General features: G+C 36.6%; 1 protein-coding gene across 4 annotated transcripts in view; it reads left to right on the top strand.

Moving 5' to 3' along the window:
• The window catches only part of LOC107047888 (whirlin), a 101,711-nt gene that overhangs the window by 67,967 nt on the left and 11,957 nt on the right, over positions 1 to 21,787 (top strand). For 3 of the 4 annotated variants that reach the window (XM_015270785.2, XM_015270787.2, XM_015270784.2), the window contains 6 exons: positions 263 to 495; positions 1,678 to 1,975; positions 3,319 to 3,378; positions 9,334 to 9,476; positions 9,888 to 9,969; positions 10,162 to 10,272. In XM_015270785.2, coding sequence (XP_015126271.1) covers positions 263 to 495; positions 1,678 to 1,975; positions 3,319 to 3,378; positions 9,334 to 9,476; positions 9,888 to 9,969; positions 10,162 to 10,272 — 927 coding nt within the window. The remainder of the gene's footprint in view (positions 1 to 262; positions 496 to 1,677; positions 1,976 to 3,318; positions 3,379 to 9,333; positions 9,477 to 9,887; positions 9,970 to 10,161; positions 10,273 to 21,787) is intronic. The other variant, XM_015270788.2, reaches the window with a different exon arrangement.

Genomic DNA, 21,787 nt, shown 5'->3' with positions numbered 1-21,787 from the left:
TAATAAAAATTGCCTGATGTCAATCATGTGATAATTTACAGTTGGACACTCACTGGAGACGTTTATATCCTATTGATGGATTCATTAATTTGTAGTTTGTTTTTTTGTATTAATATGATTCGATATTGAAGCCTAATATGATGATGTTCAAATAAAACTCCAATTAACGAGCTAGTGTAGACTAATATTGGGATCAAATTTTGTCACCATACTATGTAGACTAGATATCGATTTATGGAGTAATTAATGTTTGGGATAATAGGTTGGCGATCAAATTATCGAGGTGAATGGAACGAGCTTCGAGGAGGCCACGCATGATGAGGCTGTGCAGATATTGAAGACTAACAAACGCATGAGTCTCGTGATTAGAGACGTTGGTAAAGTTCCTCATTCGTGTACGACGAGCCGGCCAATCGTCGTACCAAGCTCAAGGTACCAGGACCATGATCCTCAGATGATACTGGAGAGCCCTGGAAATCGTCCTCCTAGTCCTTCGTGAGCATCCATTTTCGTTTATTGTTCTGATCCATGTTTTTTTAAAAATCTTTATGATGATTCGTTACTCCGTACATGAGCAATCTCCATCTGCAAATATTCTAATTATGTTAAATTATGGGATGATTATGCTACATGTGACCTTGAATGTACTCCATTGACAATTATTAACACCTAGAATTATTCCAAATTATTTTGCGGAAGAAAATCTCAAATTTGGAAAATTGAAAAATGATGAAGGTTGTTTATTCAAGGGCATATCGAGCATAATCATTTCATAATTAAACATAATTGTAATATTTGGAGATGGACATGGACCGCTCGCGAATGACTGGCCTGGAGAAGTACGCTCCTAAAAAAATAAATTCTTCACCCAAGAAACTGATTCCTTATAATTACGGGACCACTCTGGCCAGCTCTTCCCTTGAAGAGGTATATAATTTTAAACATTATAAATTCAATATTTCAAATTAAATTCGCATGGTATGGCGGTTTTATAACAAGCCATACACTGTTAAAAATTTTCGTTCAAATTTTCCGTGTTAAATCCTGAAAATTTTTGTCATGTTTAATTTCCACTGAAAGTTCAGGAAATCTTGTCATTGAAAAATGAAATATTCCATTAATTTTCGTTTCGAATGATTTGAAAATCATTAAAATACTTGATTTTCCAGTGCAATTATTCCGTGAAAATTCGGAAAAATCAGGAAAATTTAGAGAAAAATTGAAAATTTATGTTATTTTGTTTCTGAATATTCACGTTCCACTGAAAATTCAATCAAGTTGTGAAATTTCCGTCTTACTGCCACTGAAAACTCATGAATTTCCTTGAAATAGAATTCAATGTCACTCTCCCGAGAATTACTATCACATTTTCCCTGAAATTTCGAAAAATTTCTAACAGTGTATCAGAGTGTAGCGTTAACCAGGATTGGCGACAAGAACGCAGCCGGTATGTGAACCCAAAAATTCCAAAATAATAAAATGACCGAGTAAGTCACATTCTTTTAGGAGTTTTTTAAATATTTTTTTCAATAGCTGGGGAATATTATAAACACGAGGTCAATCGTAAGAAAACAAATTTTTCAAGGGATATACTTCAATTTCGATATCTCCCCGATACTTCACATTACTTCACCCTTGAATGAAGGATAGATTGACGATTAATTAATTATTATACAGTAGCACTACCAGTGAATGGAGACATCGGGTCCATTCAGTCTCCTCAGCAACAGCGGCAATGGTAGAGGAGAAAGCGCGAGTAGTCCTAGCGAGAAGTGAGCGTGCAGCCCTCTCCCAACTTCTAGCAGACTACAGAATACGAAGGCTAACGATAGAGGACCTAGTGGCGTCCCTAGCAGATCTTCTTAATACCCACGAAAAGCTCACTCTTCTTACCGAACTCAGGGAGCTTGTTGAGAGTAAAGACAGGGCGGCCTTCGATGATCTCGTCTATCGTCCGAGGGCCACCATGACTCGAGTACGTTTATCATACACTACGAAAAACAAAGTTTTTTGACAAGTACGTCTTTACTTATATCGAGAAACTTGTGGCTTGAAAATTTTCAAGAGCAAAATTTCTTGCACTGTGAAAAAAAATTTCCGCCAAGAAATTTTGTACTTGTCCTAAAGTCGAGGACAATCCCTTGATGGTAAGAAAGCGATTTCTCATACCAAGTAAAGTTGAATGAATTAATAGTTTTTAGCCGCAACTCTAAAATATCTCTGTATAGTATAAAAATCCCAACCGATTTTTGGTGATAAAAATTTGGTATTCGAAATTAAGACTCCGAAATTAAGGGTGATAAGGGCCATGGGGGTCAGAATAAGGGCCACAAGGGTCAGAATAAAAGTTGCGAGGGTCGGAATAAGCGTCACGAGGGTCAGATTAAAGGTCACAATAGTCACATTAAGGGTTATGTGGGCCAGATTAAGGGTTGCAAGATTAAAGGTCAGATTGCGGGTCTAAAAAGGTCCAAATAAGGGTTATGAAGGTCAGAATAAGGGTCGCAAGGGCTAAAAAAGGTTATGAAGTTTAGAATAAGGGCCACAAGGGTCCGAATAAGGGTTCCGAGGATCGGAAACAGCGTCATGAGGGCCAGATTAAAGGTCACAATGGTCACATTAAGGGTTATATGGGTCAGAGTAAGGGTCACCAAAGTCAAAATAAGGATTGCGAGGGTTATATGAGGGTCAGATTAATGGACCAAATGAGGGTCGGAAGAAACAGCTTAAGGACTACAAAGATCAGATTAAGGGTCCAAATAAGAGTTATGGGGGTCAGAAACTAAGGGTCACAAGGGTCAAAATAAGGGTCTCAATATATCTTTATATTGTTAAAATCCAAAGCGACTTTTGGTGATAAAACTTTGGTGATCGAAATTAAGACTCCAAAATGAAGGGTCAAAATAAGGGTCACGAGGGGTATCATGAGAGTCACGAGGGTCAGATTAAGGGTCACAAGGGTCATAATAACGATCGTGAAGGTCATATGGGGGTTGACGAGCAAAGCGGAGCGAGGAGGGGGCGTAGCCCCCTAGTTTTAATATAAAAACCACTTGAGTTGATTTCAGAACTCGTTTTCTTGATGTGAACCAACTGCCCTCATCTTTCGGACAAATATAAAATTTCTTGGCGTAAGATTTTTTCTTCTCAGTGTAAGATATTCTCAACCCATGAATTTTTTGATACAAGTAAAGAAGAACTTCTGAAAAATCTTGTCTTCTCAGTGTAGCAATCACGAAGAAAAAAGATATAATGAAAAAGACATGCCGAGTTATAAGAATTTTATCACTTTCATGGAGACAACATTTTCATTTTCAGAGAAAAGGCGACAGGGCACACTCAGATCTTGTGGTAACTCCATCTATCCACGATCTTCCGGTAAGTGATAACGATAAATTCGAAAGAACTGAATTGATATTTCATCACGACACTTCACTGAGTCTTAAGACCTTTATAGTATTTTCTAGAATACAATAAAAATCCTATGTCTCTTGTCTATGTCTTTCTACTTTTTCTGCGTGTGACCCACTTGCGCTAGATCCTGTACAAAAATTGTTGTTCTATGGAATAAGACAACATTGAAAAACATTATTGAATGAGAATTTAAAAAAAAAATCAAGATTCATCATTTTCAGGATCAGAATTTCTTATGAGAATTTTTTTCCCACCAATACAAACAATATCTAGTATCAGTATGATCCTCGTGATTGGTTAGTAGTTTTTACAAGCGTGAGGGTTACGAGCTGAAGGCGAGGACTGTAATCACACGAGTTAGAAACTTGTTTTTTCCGCTTGTATAGTAATTCCCAATTTCCTACGGAAAATGCTCTCCTCTATTTTATATGTGAATTTCTCATTCGTCAAATAAGAAGCTGATCAGCCAAGATTTCTTGTTAAACACTGAAAAGTGAGTAAAAACTAATATTGGATTTTCCAGCAATCTTGGCACACAATTTTAAGACATGAGATTTTGCATCGGATCGCGATGATTTCGCTTCTTAAGGTATATCCTAAGACAATAGCACCCAAAAATTAGTCCCTATGGATTTTCAGAAAAAATTCTAAATGACTTAATTTATTGCATTCTCTTAAGTTATTGAGTTTTTCTATCCTCATATGTTGTTTATGCAGGCAACAGTAATTGTTTGAATTGGAAAATAAATTATTTATCAATTAATTGTTTGAATCAAATAAAAAATGCTTTCACGAAATTTCCATTTTTAGGCTTGAATATCGCAGAAACCATGTAGTACAAAATTTTATAAAAAAATCACCGTATTCGGTATTTATCAATCTATCACGGATTAGTTTTTTAAAAATATCGTAAGAACCGTCTTCTCATAAGTTGGAAAAATCGAGTTCAGGGGGACCCATAACCCCCGTTTGGCTTGTACCTCGCGTGTTAGAAGCTCGTATTTCATTATTTACTATCTCCTAAACTGTGCAGTACGACAAGATAGAATTTTGTTGAATAGCTGGAGACTATTATAGATATTATCTATGAAAAAAATGGGGACAATCTTAAGAAACACGTGTTTTCTAGAGATATACCTTACAAACTCAAAAGTGAGAAAAAACTAATAGTGGATTTCCCAACAATCTTGGCAAACAATTTCACGACATGAGATTTTGCATCGGATCGCACTGATTTCGCTCCTTAAGGTATATCCTAAGACATTAGCACCCAAAAGTTAATCTCTATAGATTTTGGGAAAAAATTCTAAATGACAATTTATTGCATTCTCCCAAGTCATTGAGTATGTTATCCTCATATGTTGTTGATGCAGGCAACAATGACTGTTTGAATCAAAGGAATTATTCGTTGATTAATTGTTTGAATAAAAAAAAATGCTTTCACGAAATTTTTACTTTGTAGAGTTGAATGTCGCAGAAACTGTAGCACAAAATTTTACAAAAAAAAAATCGGCGTTTTCAAAATTTATCAATCTGTCACGGATTAGTTTTTTAAAAACATTGTAAGAGCCGTTTTCTCATGAGTTGGAAAAATCGAGTTCAGGGGGACTCATAAACCCCGTTTGGCCTATACCTCGCGTGTTATAGAAGCCCACATTTCATTATTTATTATCTCCTAAACTGTGTAGTATAACTAGTTAGAATTTTTTTTAATCACCGGCAACTATTATAAACTTTATCTAGAAAAAAACACGGGGACGATCTTAAGGAAAACGTGTTTTCTAGGGATATACCTTAACCAGTAAACTCATAAATGAAACAAACATAAACTAATCAGTCTTCCATATATAACTAAAAATGATAATATTCTTTATTCTGTATTTTGTCTCTATTGTCAAAGCCGTAATTAAACTAATTCAGGACTGAGATCATAAAACGATTGTACCTAACAATGAAATCTTCCTGCAATTACACATTATCTCAATAACGACTACTTCTACAATAGATGCTCCGCAGACACGCGTTGAAGGGGAAAAAATTCTCCAACAAACACGTCTCCTGATAATTCCCCATAGACCACTCATTACCGAGATAATTTCACAATTGTGCAAACATGCTACATCAACTCAAACCATTTCACCACTTCCCTATTGAATTCTCATTTCACTCCAGTGGTCCATTCTCGTGATAAAAAACGACAAGTTAAACATAATCATCATCTTGATTCATTTGCTTCTCTCGAAATGATGCCCCAGATATTCCCAAATCCATGAATAATTCACCAAAAAATTACCATTGTGCTTATTCCATTCAGCAACTGAATATTTTATGTTGTCACACACAAGTACACACAGGATATCTCGACTCCTTAGAAAAGAATAATACACTGCTAGTTTAGCTGCAGAGAAAGCTCCTTAATGGAACTCCTGAAAAAAAACAATATATGTGAAAATATGAATGAACTGTACTCTTTGTCTGGAGAGGTGCGAGGAAGGATGGCCCATAGGAACCCGGATATTATCAAGCAACCAAAAAACATAAAGAAAAAAGCACGAGCACGAGTCTATTGATTATGTCATTAAGCCTGGTAGTATCTGCCTTCTTTCCCTCATTCTCTTCTTCTCATTTCCCGTCTCTGACGAATGCCGCATGTTATATAAAAAAGCCTTGTCACCACTTGGCTTTTCATTAGGATACAGGAGCTTCCACCGAAACTTTTTTTTCCACTATTTTTTTCCATCATTTTAGCGCTTCAATACCGCTATCGCTAGCCTTGTCTTGTCATTGAGTAATGAACCAATCGAAGTCCACCATAAATCTGTAAAATGACACGCAATCCCTGTGCTTTTGATCGATACCTGCCTAACCAGAACCAACCAAGAGCTGTTGAACAAAAATACTCGAAACTTGTCTCATAAACAGAAGAAAACACTCAAGTTCTTTTATAATTATTTTATTTCTAACGTTTATCCCACCGAGTTCGCCTGAGCTTTGCTGAAATTTTTCTGTTCGTGCCGTAAGTTTTGCCATGACGATATTGCATTTAGCCGAAATGCAGAAACCTAGAGAATATGAAAAATAATTTTTTTCAATTTTTCATGCCATTCTTAATTTTTTTCATATATCTTGCGACCATTTGAGAGGCATAGGGCGGTTGGAGAATGTATCAAAACCAAGTGAATGCGTGCTCCACTATTTTTTCTCGATCGATGATGAAAAATAACGTGAAAATATTTTGATGAAATTGTTCTCACCACTAGATTGTCAAAAAGTGAACAGATGATAGTTTGATGATGAATAGTAAGCCTGAAGAAGATTTGAAAATGCAAGCTGATTGAAATTTCTCGGCGCCGCCATATTGAAATGTCCATTGAGGCAAAAAGGATTCAAGGAATATGGCAGTGACGGGTTAAATCAGCGCATACTTTTTGACATTTTTCACCACAATTAGTGACGCCGCGAGAGACTTCATGAGACAATACTTTGGACAGATGGTCTCGGTCTCAATGAACATGGAAATCTTTGGTCCCATTTCAGTCTCAAAATATGCAGTATCGACTCCTCTCGTGATGACTGCGAGTGAATTTATCTAATCTCGGTCTCAAATTTTTCGGTTTTTCATAAAGTAAAATCTTGGTTTTTGTCTTGGTTTGTTTCGTCTCGGTCTTCTACATACACTGAGAGAAAAATCTGAATTTCGATTTACAATAAGATAATAGTTGAGGCAGTTTTGGTGAACGATACGATTTTTTTTTGTATGCGATACATAACATTATAGTAACTTCACAAGCGTATTTTTTAGTAACCACGACAAATCTATCGTGAGTAGAACTATAAAATAGTAGCAATGACTACATTCCATTGTAATAATCACTTCTCCGGCCATAGTTACCGTAACCCATGAGAAATTGTTGAGGACTTTTTGACTATGGTTCGATGGTGATGGAATATAGTCAGAAGAATCATATTTTTCTCTCAGTGTATGAGCAGATTCATCCCAAATCGGCAGGACAAAAAAATTCGATGCTGGGGATTTTCGTCTCAGTTTTATTTTCTGAGAAGATGGCGATTAGACAGTAATTTTGGAAAAAGAACAATTGGATAATTGAGGGAGTCATGATTTTTTGAAAATTGCAAATTTTTGTCCAAAAAAATATTTTTCCGTAGCGAACTGAAAGAAATTTTTTTGCATTGTACCCATTTAGCATGAGTTCAAATTGGCCCGAATGTCTCTACGGTGTTTCAAGTTATCAAATCGCTCTTTGGCACCCTGAAAGGACATGAAAAACCCTTCAAAATGAGATGTCATACATAACATTATCTTCAATTTGACGGCGTCTATACGAGAAAACGTTTTTCTTCATCGTTAATTACTTAAAAAGCTATTTTTTTTTAATCTGAAATTTTCACCAAGAGTTGTCAAAACAATCTCAAGAATTTTGGCGCCTATTAGAGATAGTCTTTTACCGTAGTTCGACGGTTATTAATTTTTTCATTGAAACAAGTATTAAAAATGACCGAAAATCGCTATTACTTATGCAATTCTCGACCAAATAAGTGACTATTTGATTAAATATTCGTAAATGGTGGAAGTTAGACTCAATATCTTCTACTATTCATATTTAGTATGATTTTCTGCGTGAAAAATTATTATTTCTCTAATTATACAATGGAAATACATTTTCCGAAGAGCTTTCCTTTGTTGGTAATCGAGAATTCAATTGAATTGACTCATTTTTAATTATTCAATTGAATATTCACTCATTTCGGAAATAATTGCATGAATAATAGCGATTTTCTTACGGCGACAGACAAACTCTAATGGCGCCAAAATTTTTGACTTTTTATTGACAATTTTTGATAAAAATTGCAGAATAAAAAAAAATTATCTTTTTTAGTAATTAACGATTGAAAAAAAAAGTTTTCTCGTATAAACAATAATAATAATGCTCTGTATGACGTGTCATTTTGACGGGTTTCTCACATTTAATAGCTTGAAACCCCATAGAAATATTGAGGACAATTTGGAAATTTTTTTTTTTTTAAACTAACCATTTTCAAAAAATCATAAGTCCTTCAATTATCAATATCTTTAATTCAGTAGCGAAGCGGTAAACCGGGTTAAGTCGATTTTGACTTTTGGCCATTTTATGACAGATATCTCGGAATCTAAGAGAGATAGCAAAATTTTGCTCATTACCTTTTTCATAACCCTCAGTTGGCTCTACAAAAAAGATCATGACAAAAAATTTTCTATCTCTTTTAGATTCCCAGATATTCGTCAAAAACTGGCCAATAGTCAAAATCGACTTAACCCGGTTTACCGCTTCGCTACTGAATTTTTCTTTGTTCAAAATTTTTATCCAGCTGCCATCTTTTTAGAAAAAATTGAGAAACTGGAAACCGAGCTGAGATAAATTAACTCGGAGTCATCACACGAGGAGTCCAAACTGCGTATTTCGAGCCTGAGACGAGACCAAAAATTTCCGTGTCCACTGAGACCGCGACAATCCCTCCAAAGTATTGTCTCGCAATGTCTCGTGAAGTCTCTCATGGCATCACTGATCACAATTCATCATAATCCGACTATTATCATCTCGTTGCATGGCGATTTCATTACGAGAACCTTGTTCTTCTCATATTTTCAATATTTTTCCACGCATTAGTCGAAGAGAATTTCTCAAGCAAATATTCAGCCGCAATTCAAGGATTCGTTTGGTCCCCCTATCCTCTCAACGTTCGTTATATTCGCTCTGAATTCCCCCCCGCATTGCGAAAGGAAACGAGGTCGGACTGGTGACTCAAAGCTCGGGCAAGCTCGATGGATAAAAAACATTAAAACCGGGAATTTGAAAAAAATGAAGAAATAAAAGATGGCAGAGGCAAGGATTACGGGACTGTCTCTGTGATTTGTCGCAGAGGGGTGGCGGTCGTCCGGGAAGGCTGGTGGACGTCGAGGGAGATCCTCTGGGTGTCACTGGACCCCTGCTGACGCGGGAGAATCAGGAGTACCGGTCGCCGAGTGAGGACAGCGGACTGGGGGCTGATATGCCCCGAACTAGGTGCCTGAAACTCAGATAATCCTCCAAAAATAAATTGATTAATAAAAAAAATTGGAGACAAATTCCGAAATTCCTGACCTCAGGGACGTCCATCCTGTCCATTTTTTTCACTCTTCGACACTCTCAGCCCTTGAAAACGTGGAAAACCGATCGATTACGCGTATCCAAGGGTTACCGTGCCCAACAAAGTTGATTGGCTTAGTTTCTGACACTTATGAGCATTGAATTTCACTTCTTTCTCTCGCAAAAAAATCATTTTTCAACTCAGTGGGTGCAGATGAGTGAAGAAATTGGTGAGAAACGTTTCTGGAAGTTGAAAAAAGTCGAAAAATGAAGATAATAGTTCCTTTAAAAACATTAATGAAATGATAAAAGAATAGCCGACAACAGCGTCGATATTTGGGCTTCCAGGCCGGGTTGCAGACGTGCCCAGCAACATCAGGTAGCCACATCCGACCTCGCCCTCTCCAATGATGATGAGTGCGACAACCAGGTACTTGATATATCACAAGCCCAAATGTGTTTTCAAAGAGAAAAACAACCGAATAAAACCGAATGATTCAGATAATTGCTGCACAATGTCAACCACATCCTTATATTATACCTGAATATTTTGAAAACCAAGAATAACTGTCTTTTATTGATGACAAACAGCCGCTAAACGTGCACCACCGCGTAATTTCAGGATTACGAGGACGAGATTGAGAGCGACCGCGGCAGAAGGCACAGTTCCCCCAGTGGCTCCCGTGGAAATCCCCGAGATTACGCACATCATCATCTGCATCCCGACAATTTGGTAAGAGGCGAAATCCATTTTTTTTTTCATATCTCTTATTCGCTAGAAATACGAGACCACGAATTCCATTGTTTCTAATTCAATTAAACTAGATTATTCATAGTTATTAGAATCCTAGACACAGGTTTAGGTGTTAATTGGGTGTGTAATAATCAATTAGTAATAGTCATTAGGGATGTTATGCAGAATTTTTTGACAAATTCAGTAGATGTGAAGTGGGGGAAAGGGGATAAGTCAGTAATACATACTGGGCCATTATGCGGTAAATATCAGCAATATTAATATAGTAAAGGTGAAAATAGCAGACAACACCCTTATTTTCGAGGGACTGGTCACTCTTAAATCGGGCGGCTCAGTGATTTCCAGAATGGAATGGTTTTCTGTGATTTCTTGGATGATTTCTGTGATTTCTAGTGATGCCGCGAGACACTTTACGAGACAAAACTTTAGAGACGATCTCGGTCTCAGAGAACATGGAAATCTTTGTTCTCGCCTCAGTCTCGAAATACGCAGTATCGACTTCTCTCGTGCTGACTCTGAGTCAATTGATCTCATCTCGGTCTCAAGTTTTTCGTGTTTTTTATGTAAAATCTCGGTTTTTGCCTCGGTTTGTCTCGTCTCGGTTTTTTGCATATAAAAAACAAGAAAAACTGGAACCCGAGATTAGATAAATCGAATCGGAGTCATCACGAGAGGAGTCGATAGTATTCGTATTTCAAGACTGAGACGAGATAAAGAATTTCCGCGTTCACTGAGACCGAGACAATCCCTCCAAAGTATAGTCTCGTGATGTCGCGTGAAATGTCTCGCGACATCACTAGTGATTTCTCAATAAGAATTGGAAATCATGATTTCTTTTGATTTTTCGTGATTTTCAGGATTTCTAGTACACGGAGAGAAATATTCAATAAAAATTACATATTTTTCTCGTATTTTACGGAACTGTCACGGAATTTTTCCAGAGCTTTCCGGAATTTTTATCTGAATCTCCTGTGAAAAATTACGATACCGTCACTTAAATTTTCTGAGTCGATTCCGCAATGGTGAGCGAATTATGAGTTCCGTAATTTTTACTAAATATTTTTCTCTATGTAGATTGTGATGATTTCTTGATTTCAAGAAATCATTCGAAAAATCATGATTTCGGGTCCAAAGTGGGACATCTGTCGATAATCGTATATGGGTGAGATTCGGGGAACCAAAGAGTTTAAAAGGGCCTTATGGATGTGATAGTAAGAAGTGCGTAAGAAAGTCATGAGGGTCAGGCGGGATCGTATGAGTGAGCTCGAATACAATATTTGAGTTTCACTTTCATCGATGATTTCTAACTATTTCTGAAATCGCCTGATTTCTTTACGATTTCTACTGATTTCCGATGATTTTCAGAAGTCATTAGAAATCACTCGAAAATGGAAATCACTTGATGTCCGGTGATTTCTGGTCATTTCTTCCTTGATTTCTAATCGAGTGATCCAGTGATTTTATAAGTAACCCGCCCCTCGCTTATTTTTCCAATCGCCAACGTTTCGAGAACTGAATGGTCTCCTCATCACGGCATCACTTTATTAGACAACTCTAAAATTACAACAAACGAAATTATTGTCAATATTTATCCAGAGTTACCAAAAAGAAATTAACTAAAGTGAAATCACCTCATGCCGTCAGATGTTTAGACATCGTGTAGGAGGAGATGTATTAATGATAATTGGAGCGGTTGGAATTTATCTACTTTTGGGGATAAGTCAAGTCTAAATCATAATCAGAGATCCAGGAAAATTATCTGACATGTTATATTTCATGAAACATGGCAGAGTTTATCTGAGTAGTCTCACTACAAGGGCCACTACTGGAATTGCCGAAATTACTGATGCCATTGCTTCATGATTTTGAAGAATCAGGGGGGTCATAGGAATGCAATAACATAGGGTGCCAAATAGAATACGAAATGGAAAACTAAAAATTATCAATAAATGAGAGAGTCATACATCGCCAGGGTTCATACCTTGCAAGGATCAAAAGTCCCGAGAATCACCTGGCACACTGAAAGAAATATCGTTATAATATCACAAACCTAATTTCATGCGCCAAATATTTCATCTCTTGAGGATAAATTTCTTGGGATAAGAATTCCGGATAATGTGTCAGACAATGTCAGATTTCGGTAAAGTTTTCATGACTTGAACATGAACATGTCATGATAAAATGAGAATTTCTTATCACAAGAAATCGGTTTTTTCGTGTCAAAAGATGAGAAAATGACTAAAAATATTAAAAGCTTCGATTCAGTGAATCATGAATCAGAGACTTTTGTATTGAATGAATAGAGAGTTTATGCAGTGGAAAACCTCCAGATATTAAAAAAATATAACCGTCGCTTACGCTCAATCGCTTTGAGTTCGAAGGGAAGCAATATCTTCTTTTCCTTCTGTTAAACTATTCTTGTCTTTTAAGGAATATTATCTCATTTCGAAAAAAGACATCACCTTTTCATTCCGGAAGTTCCTCCTTAGTCCGAAGAGCAGCGATTTCTTGTCTGAAACCTACCATAAATTGATCAAAAATTGATCAAATATGTATGGGATGTTTTTCGCTCAAGAGATGATTTTTGTGATATTATATCGATTTTTCTCTTAGTGCGCAAGGGTCATGCCTTCCGGGTATGACCCTTGCCGGGACTCGAACGTTACCAAGGTCACCATGCGTGGATCAACCGGCAACAAGGAGCAAACGACAGCGTCACGCAGGATAATCACTAAGATCAAACGGAAGAGATCTGATTAGTTCGATCGATTCATGATCGTTTGAGCCTTGTGATTGTTCTGCTTGCTCTTGTTGTTTGAACCCTGTCAGTTATGAGCCTTGCGATGTTTGACCCTTTCAAGGTATGACTCTGGCGATGTTTGAGCGTCGCAAGGTATGACGCTCGGAGACCCCGATGATTTCGGTGAGACTCTCGTCAGAAGTTTTGCTCTACACGCAGTCTCGTCTCGATTACTCTTGGACCGAGGCTAATCTTGGTACGGTGTGCAGTTCTATTTGAAACAGCTATGGCCCCTTCAAATAAGAAGATGAGGTTTTTTTCTCTGTCTGTTAAACTCACTCCAATTTAGAGAAAGTAACGGTCCTTTTCCAGAAATGCCTGAAGGTTTTTCTTTTCATGAATTCGGTATTCATTCAATATGAAAACCCTTTATTCACGATTTACCGGGTCAAACCTATTAGTATTTTTAACCATTTTTCAACGCTCAACACTAAAGTGATGATATATCTGTCGTAAGAGATTAGTTTTGTGATACTAAGTGGTTTTTTCTGTAAGTGTAGTCCTTACTTTTCTACCTCGAAATTAGGAGATATTGTTAAAAAACTAACTGGTTCTGAAGTCGAGACGAATCATCCCGTTTTAGCCCTTCATAACAAATTATCGAAGTGTTCAAAAGTTTTGGTTCTCTTTTATTGATAAATGGTTGTGATGACGTCGACGAATTGCTCCGAAATCCAATGAACGTGACCATGAGGGAGTGCTAATTATAATGTTAATCAAATGATATCATCTTGCTGTATAATTATCAAACAGATAATGAAGAAATTCCATGATTATTCAGCCAATAACAGACATGACAGTTAAAATACCGCTGGAAGAGATTTATTATTATCACAATCAACATTGCTGGGATTCTTGCATTTGAAGTCACGTTGATTTTCACAAACAGTTGCATGAAAATTTAAATAACCACTAATTAGGAGGAGTCTGCAGGTTCGGTATGTTCTCCTTTCCGAAGAATCCTATGTCCACTCGTAGAAACGGCGACTATTTGTAACATCCATTATGCACTGTTAGAAATTTTCTGTAATTTCATGAAAGATAGTAAATTTCATGAGAGTGACATTGAAATGGATTTAGGGAAAAAATGGTTGTGAAATTTCAAGTTTTGTAGCCGTGCTCCAGACTAATTTTTCTTGTATTTTTTTACTTTATGTAGAACTTCTAGAAATACAAGTATGAGCCGCTAAAAGTAATCATCAATTGAAAAATTGAGAGAAACTTTTCTAGGAGAAGTAGGAAAGTAAATGAAAAATAACATTGTGCTGAAGGGAAGACTACAGTGTTAGAATTTTTTTTAATTTCATGGAAGATATATTAAAATTCATGAAATTTCATGAAATTTCAAGTTTTAAGTAGAATTCACGGAAATTCATGAGTTTTCAGTGAGACTGAGATGGAAATTTCACAACTTGATTGAATTTTCAGTAAAACATGAATATTCAGAAATAAAATGACAATGTGTAGGTTGAATAATCATAACATTTTTTTTATTGATTCATGATATTTTTTGGTTTACCATTTTGGCCACTCAATTAGTCAAATTACAGAATTTCATTATTGTTATGGTTAACATTCCCCACTAGTCGTTCCACCAAATTCCGAACAAAGCGTTGACCGCATCCAATACTCCATCAGTAGCAAAAGAAATGAGACTTTTTCGAAATAATTAATCAAATTTCCGTGACACAATTAAATATCATAACAAGCGCAATAGGAGTACGTAGCAATTGAGAAATATTTTTAATCAAATAGTTCAATTGAAATGTAAATTCCCCTCAATCGAATTCTCGATAACGATCCACAAAGCCTGGCGTGCCTCATGAGCATTACCAGGATAAAAATGAAACGAGCAATCTGGATAGGCTCATCCCCTGGCCAAGAACACGGGTTCACGGTCGTCCGAATGATTTTTTTTTAAACAAAATTTTTCTCCGCATTTCTTCTTTTCCCCTGAGTCATTTCCTCGCGTGCAAACTACGTTTTGCAGGATAATGAAGACGCCAATTACAGAATTATGTTTTTTTTGTTTGGTTTAATGAGACGTAGACATTAGTACAGCTTCATAAAGTGAACCGAATAAGGTTTGTAATTGCGTACAGCATCAGCAAGGTTTTACGAGTAGCGACAATATTTACCTTTTCCAATGGTTATTTTTGTATCCCGTTTTTGTTTATCGAAGTTTTATTGCTTGGACATCGAATGCGACAGGGAGAGTGTGAGGCGAAGGTGAAACTGCCTTCGTACAGGCCTCGCTCGAGTGAGCCCGAATGAGGAAAGCGAGAGCCGATTATATCCTGAAACGAGATATCCGGCCGATCGTGACGGCGTTGTTTTATGTACATCATAATGTTTCAGCATAAACAACTTATAATTCTATGGAAATCATTGGAAGTAATCGAAAGTGTTTTGAAAGAAAAACTTGCATGAAGTGAGTCAACACATTAATAATAGAAATGAAAATGTGAAGATGGAAAATAATCGCATTAATCATCGGAGAAAAGGTGATATTAATCTTCAATTGCACGAGAGAGATAAGTTATTTTCAAGAGTTGAAAGAATAAGCTCGAGGTTTCCTTGGATGTGTGGTAATTGAATCGGACGGTAGTACGGCGCTGTCTGAGTTGTTCATGGTTTTTGATTAATTGTACTAATTTGAGATGCCTCTATTAGAGTTCAATGCTCGGAGATATCGTTCAGGAGATGTTGGGAGATTTTCATTGATGCTAGGATAGTTTTCGGGTCAAAGTATTTAGTCACTGCTCCTGCCGTGAAAACTCGAATGTCAAACTTCAATGGTATCGTCGGAATTGGCCAATTACTTTTTGACATATTGTGAGGAGTCTATTGCCGGTAATTACCTGTTGAATGACAAAACTTACTGGGGGAATGCTTCGAAGATTTCGGCGAGAAAAGAGACACATGTATGAAAAAATTCAATAGAAAAACTTCTCTTGGAATTCTGTAGAAATTCTATTGGGATTCTATTCAAATTCTAGGGAATTCTCGTTAAAATTCGATTTGTTGTTTGCGCTGATTCTATTATTATTATTATTATTTAGTATTATTATTAATGCTTTTGGGACACATTGCCCTTTCGCATGGATAATGTATTGCGCTAATTCTATGAGATATTTAATAGGAAAAAGTCAGTAGATTTCGAGAATTCCAATTTCTAGAGAATTCCAATAGAATTCCCTAGCGAATTCGCTAAGGTTTTCTATTGATTTCTTTCATACGTGCAACTCCAACTATTCTTGAATTCTGGAGAAATTTTCCTTTACTTCCACACGTTTCAGACCATTTTGAAACAGCTTTTTTTCAAGTACACTAACATTAATTTGTACTAATTATTAATTTGTGCATTAATAATTATTTTATTGTTTCCCTCACGTAGAGGTCTCGAAAGTCGATGGATAGCATATGTAGCATTCCACTTTCCATTTAATTTATACCTTAAAAACATCTAAGGTTGACCGAGTAGGTAGCCCAGGGGTAATAGGAAATGTGAATATGCCGGTCGAAATAACATCTTTCATTGGGCAGTGACACGCGTATCCGAAAGTTTAAAACATCTAGAAATTTGTTACGAACTGCGCTCTTCTCGCTCTTCAAGTTGGCGTAGACATGTTGTAAGAATCATCGCGTATAAGTTCGAATCGTAATTAGGGATGCAAAATGACGGTAATTGTTTATATGCGTCAATTCAGTCGTAAATTTACCGTTTTCTGACCGTGACAACTTACCCAATCGTCATTAATTTTTTCTCGTTTAGTGAATTATAGTATGGAATTACCAAAAAATCTGAAATGTTTCGTGGAACTTTTTTAATTATTATTATCATGGAATGTATAAAGTTTAATTATAGTAAAACAGTCGTATGAAATATTTCATTGAATAAATGATTTCGTAAATCTTCTCTTTTAATAGTATATTACGCAACAAGTGCGTAATGGGTTTTTTGGCTCGTGGGAAGTTGTAAAACGAGCCGAAGGCGAGTTTTATAATCCCACGAGTCAAAAAACACCATTATGCACGAGTTTCGTATACTATTTTATGTCATAGGGCTCAGAATCCGCGATTCTACCGAGCGAAGCGAGTATGACATGATGAATGTCGCGAATGTGAAACCAATAGAAGAGAGAAAAATCAATTGGCTCTATCCAGATGTAAAGTGACCGTCAAAATATTTTTTTTTGTTATTTTTGTGACACGAAATTTCGTCACTTTTTTTCTGACCACACATGGTCAGTAATTGGCCTTCGGTCAGCGACGTGTAATTAACGTGTAAAATGACGGTAAATTGACCAGTCACCCAACAAAAACGAATGTCTGAATTTCACACACCTGTTGTAGACATTTTTCAAACAGTAAAAAACGTCTGAATAAAATGAAAATTTGTCTGAATTTTAAACATGAATTAAGATGTTTGGCCACCTGTTCATCTGAAATTCAAACACATTTTCATTTTATTCAGACGTTTTTTAATGCCTGAAAAATATCTACAAACGGTGTGTGAAATTCAGGCACACTGAGAGAAATTTCAATGGTAATTTCAACTACAAGGGAATTGTCAAAACAATAATAGTTACGGTAGCAATAAACATTGTAGATTCAACTATTTCATTAAAGTGAAAATTACATCATAATGTTGATGGAACTATTTGCCATAGTAAATCGAACGATGAATCCTAGTTTAATCTATAAAGTTTATTGTTACTGTAAATATAATTTCGTTGACAATTTCCTCAATTCTGATTTTGACCAATCAGAGTGCAATATTTGGGGTCACGTGACGCGTTTCACACTGATAATTTCCTGTAGCCTGTCAATTGTTTTCTACGGATTTGACAGATATTCCTCACATTTTGGTAAAATGTGTCCCGTAACCCCGAACACTGCACCCTAATTGGCCAAAATCAGAATCGAAGAAATTGTCCTCCGAATACCCCTCGACCTTCAAAATTCATCGGATATTTGCCTCAAGTTTTCCTGCATATCAACGATTGGGATCAGCTTTGCAGTAAAATCCCGAGTGCGTAGCGCGAGATTATATCCCTAATCGTAATCAGTGATCGAGTGCCGTCAGTGCACTGATTGTATCTCCAAATAAATGCGATAAGCTTTCATCAAACACAAACATCCTCAAATAAGCGAAAATCCAACAATTAAATACAGTCATTACTTTATTCTTAACAAAAACAAGTAATACAAAAGTTAATAATAATCAAGTGGGACTATGTACAAATGGGATGAACAAACACATGAGACTCGTGGGCTGATGGAGGGGGAGGGGGAGGGGAGCGGGCTGGCAGGATAGGGGAATTTGCAGAGGAAGGCAAACTGAATGGAGGAGGTACAGTAGCGCATGAGAAATTGTTTTGTAAACAACTCTCATGAGGTCAGAGCTTGTCCTGGATGGCCTGGCGTAGTTCTTCGGTCGCCTTAGCGACCTCCTGCGCCTGTCTGCTTACGATATGCGACTCGACGCGTATGACACAGTGTTGAACGCTCGAGTTCGATCGCCTCACTGAATTCCCACTGCCAAATTTAGGACGGGGGATTCGCACCCGTTGAACATCACTCAACCAGGACTCCATGATAATTAAAAGTTCGATAATGAGTCTGGAGAAAAACGAAACCAATTAGGAAAAACAATGTCGAGAAGCATGAGAACTTTGATGATTTTAGGGGAAAATACAGTCCAGTCTCCATAAAAGATACTTTCGTACAAGATACACTGATAGAAAGGATTAATTATTGTTAACAAATGTCTCGTCAAATGTTCTTTGGTTAACAAATGCATATTTGAAGCGCCTTCTTGACACGACTTTCACCTTTCAAGTGAACCATTCGTTAACTATTAACGAATATTTATTTGATCATATTCAACTTTACCATTCGTTAATAGTTAAGCCTACACTGTTAAAAATTTTCGTCTGAATTTTTCTTGCTAAATTCCGGAAATTTTTATCGTGCCCAAGTTCCACTGCAGGAAATCTTGTCATTGAAATATCAAATAGTCCATTGATTTTCTGTTCAAATGATCTGGAAATCACTAAAATACTTGATTTTTCAATTATTCTGTAATAATTCAGAAAAATCAGGGAAATTCAGGGAAAAATTGAAAATTTATGTAATTTTGTTTCTGAATAGTCATGTTCCACTGAAAATTCAATCAAGTTGTGAAATTTCCATCTCACTCCCACTGAAATCTTATGAATTTTCGTGAATTCTACTCAAAACTTGAAATTGTATAATCATTTTTTCCCTAAATCCGATTCAATGACACTCTCATGAGATTTACTATAATATCTTCCATGAAATTTCAAAAAATTTCTAACAGTATAGTCTGGTCACCAAGCGCGATACTGCGATTGGTCACATCCGCGGGCATTCGCCGCCGTGTTATTTAGGCTCTAGCGTTGCCGAATTCACTCTACACTGTCCGAACGCGTTTCGTGAGTTTCCGGCAACGTCGCGCCGTGGGCAATTTCATTTAACACGGGAAAAATAATTCATCTGTTCGAAATAATTTGTTTTCTTTAGGAATTCTAGGAAACATCTTGTTCTAAAAACTACTATAATTTTTTAGACACTTCAATTGACAAAGTCAATTTTTATTTTTATTTTTCCGGTTAGCCAGTCAATTGTAATTAAATAAAAATAACGCGCGCCGTGGTTTCCCTTATAGGGTGATCAATCTAGCGTTAACGAATCTTATTTGGAATAAATTAATCATTTGATCAGTGCACTAAGCCTGAATCCGTGCCGAGTGATACCCCCACTTTTTGGCTTGAATGTTTTTCGTTTCCTTTTTTCTGTACAAGATACTCGACAAAGGGGAACGAATTGAGTGGGAATGGAGTTGAAATATTCCAGAAATTATTAGAAACATATGCATCTATAATCTAGAACTTAATTACACATCAATTGAATTTCAAAATGAACGGGTACTCGTTACAGTTCATAAAAACAATTAAACGCATCGGGCATAAAACTTGGTAAAATATATTTTTTACATATATTGCACCAAGTGTTTTACGTCCATTTTTTGGATGGATATATAGACAAAACAGAACAAAATTCAACCCAATTTTTATGAAAAATTCTAATGAAGTCTCAATTTTGTTTTGCAGACCCCTATTAATAAACTAACATTCCAAGTTTCAAAATTGTTATTTTGAAAAGGAACAATACCTTCCAATCAAACATTCGTATTTCGCATCAGGAATCGTGCTCAAATAATCATGAAAAATGGAAATCGTCTAGTATCTAGTACGAAGATTGGACTGTAAGAAAGAAAAACCTATATTAGAGCTCAGAAAATATTGAGATTCTCTGGATGAACATTTTCTGAATACATTCTCTGAATACATTTTCCTCAAACGATCTTCACGATTCTATTTACACGCACTCATGACCAAGACTATTTTTAAAACACAGACGTGACATGTCAACTTGAAACGTTTGATCACATTTTCTGTACGCTTTATTCGTAATTTTCTTCTAATGAAAGCACTCGACTGAATACACGAAATTAAAGCAGTCTAGGCCACTCTGCTCGACGAACCGAAACGAGCTCTTTTTCTTGCGCAATGATATTTTTCATTTTCATCAATTCACTCAATGAGAATTTCAAAAAAACCGGAAGTCCCACAAATAACATACATTTGTTAACCAAAATCGGAGGTTTTATGATGCAGGAAGCCAAGAAAAAAGGATGCGTTGAAGAATAAAATACCGAGATCTTTATGGAAGACCGTGGAACCGGTTAAAAATATAAATTCCCAGGCTTGACGATCGTATACCGTATTGGATATACAGTTAGTCTCACGTATAATACGAAGATGCTCTTTTTGAAGTGGCTATGAATATCATGACAGGATGACCAAACGTCAGATAGGATTTATCGATGACTTATCATGATCGATAAGACACCAGATAAATCCCAAGATAAGTCTACTTGCATTCGGACAACTGTAATCTTCAATTCAATTTGAAATTTAATTCCCTTCTCCCTCAATTTTCCTTTTTGCAATTGTTCCTTGCTCAACGAAGCTGTCACAATAGTGAAATTACTCCAATCACAAATGTAACTAACGAATGAACGAAGTGACCTGGATTCCCATGTCAACACAGAACTTTAAACTTCTTTTCTCCAAACAAAAAAAATTCAAATTCAATTAACTCACCAATTGCCTCGTGATTTTATCGTCTCGTGGATTGAATCTCCTCGCAGTTGATGAACCACTCTCCTCTACATTCGATTTATCTCCCTGATCGATGATCAGAAACCGCAAGGTGCAACACGCTATGTACGAGTATCCTCGCACGACTGTTTTCAAGAGCGTGGCAGAGGTAACTAAGTGCCTTGATTCGTTCTGTGGCTGTGTCTGAGGCCCCAAGGAAGAAGGAGCGAGGTGGACACAGCACTCAAAACAAGTGAGAGAAAGACTTTAAAACTTGTTACCTATACACCGAGAAATTGGATAGAGAAGGATGGATTAAGGTGGGACAGTAGTGGGGAATAGTTTGTACAACGTTGCCAAGTTTAGGCCTGGCCTCTTGAAAATGCAGGTTACGCGTACTAAACAAGTTGAGTGCGTACGATTTTTTTGTCTCGGTAACATCAGTGATTTATTCGCATCGAATTGTCACCGAATTCAATCATGCGAGCCGTTAAATTCGCCC

The sequence above is a fragment of the Diachasma alloeum genome, unplaced genomic scaffold (genome assembly GCF_001412515.2).
Source record: "Diachasma alloeum isolate Michigan unplaced genomic scaffold, Dall2.0 Dall_scaffold_78908, whole genome shotgun sequence".
NCBI classification, from domain to species: Eukaryota; Metazoa; Arthropoda; class Insecta; order Hymenoptera; family Braconidae; genus Diachasma; species Diachasma alloeum.
This window is presented reverse-complemented; position numbering and strand designations above follow the sequence as displayed.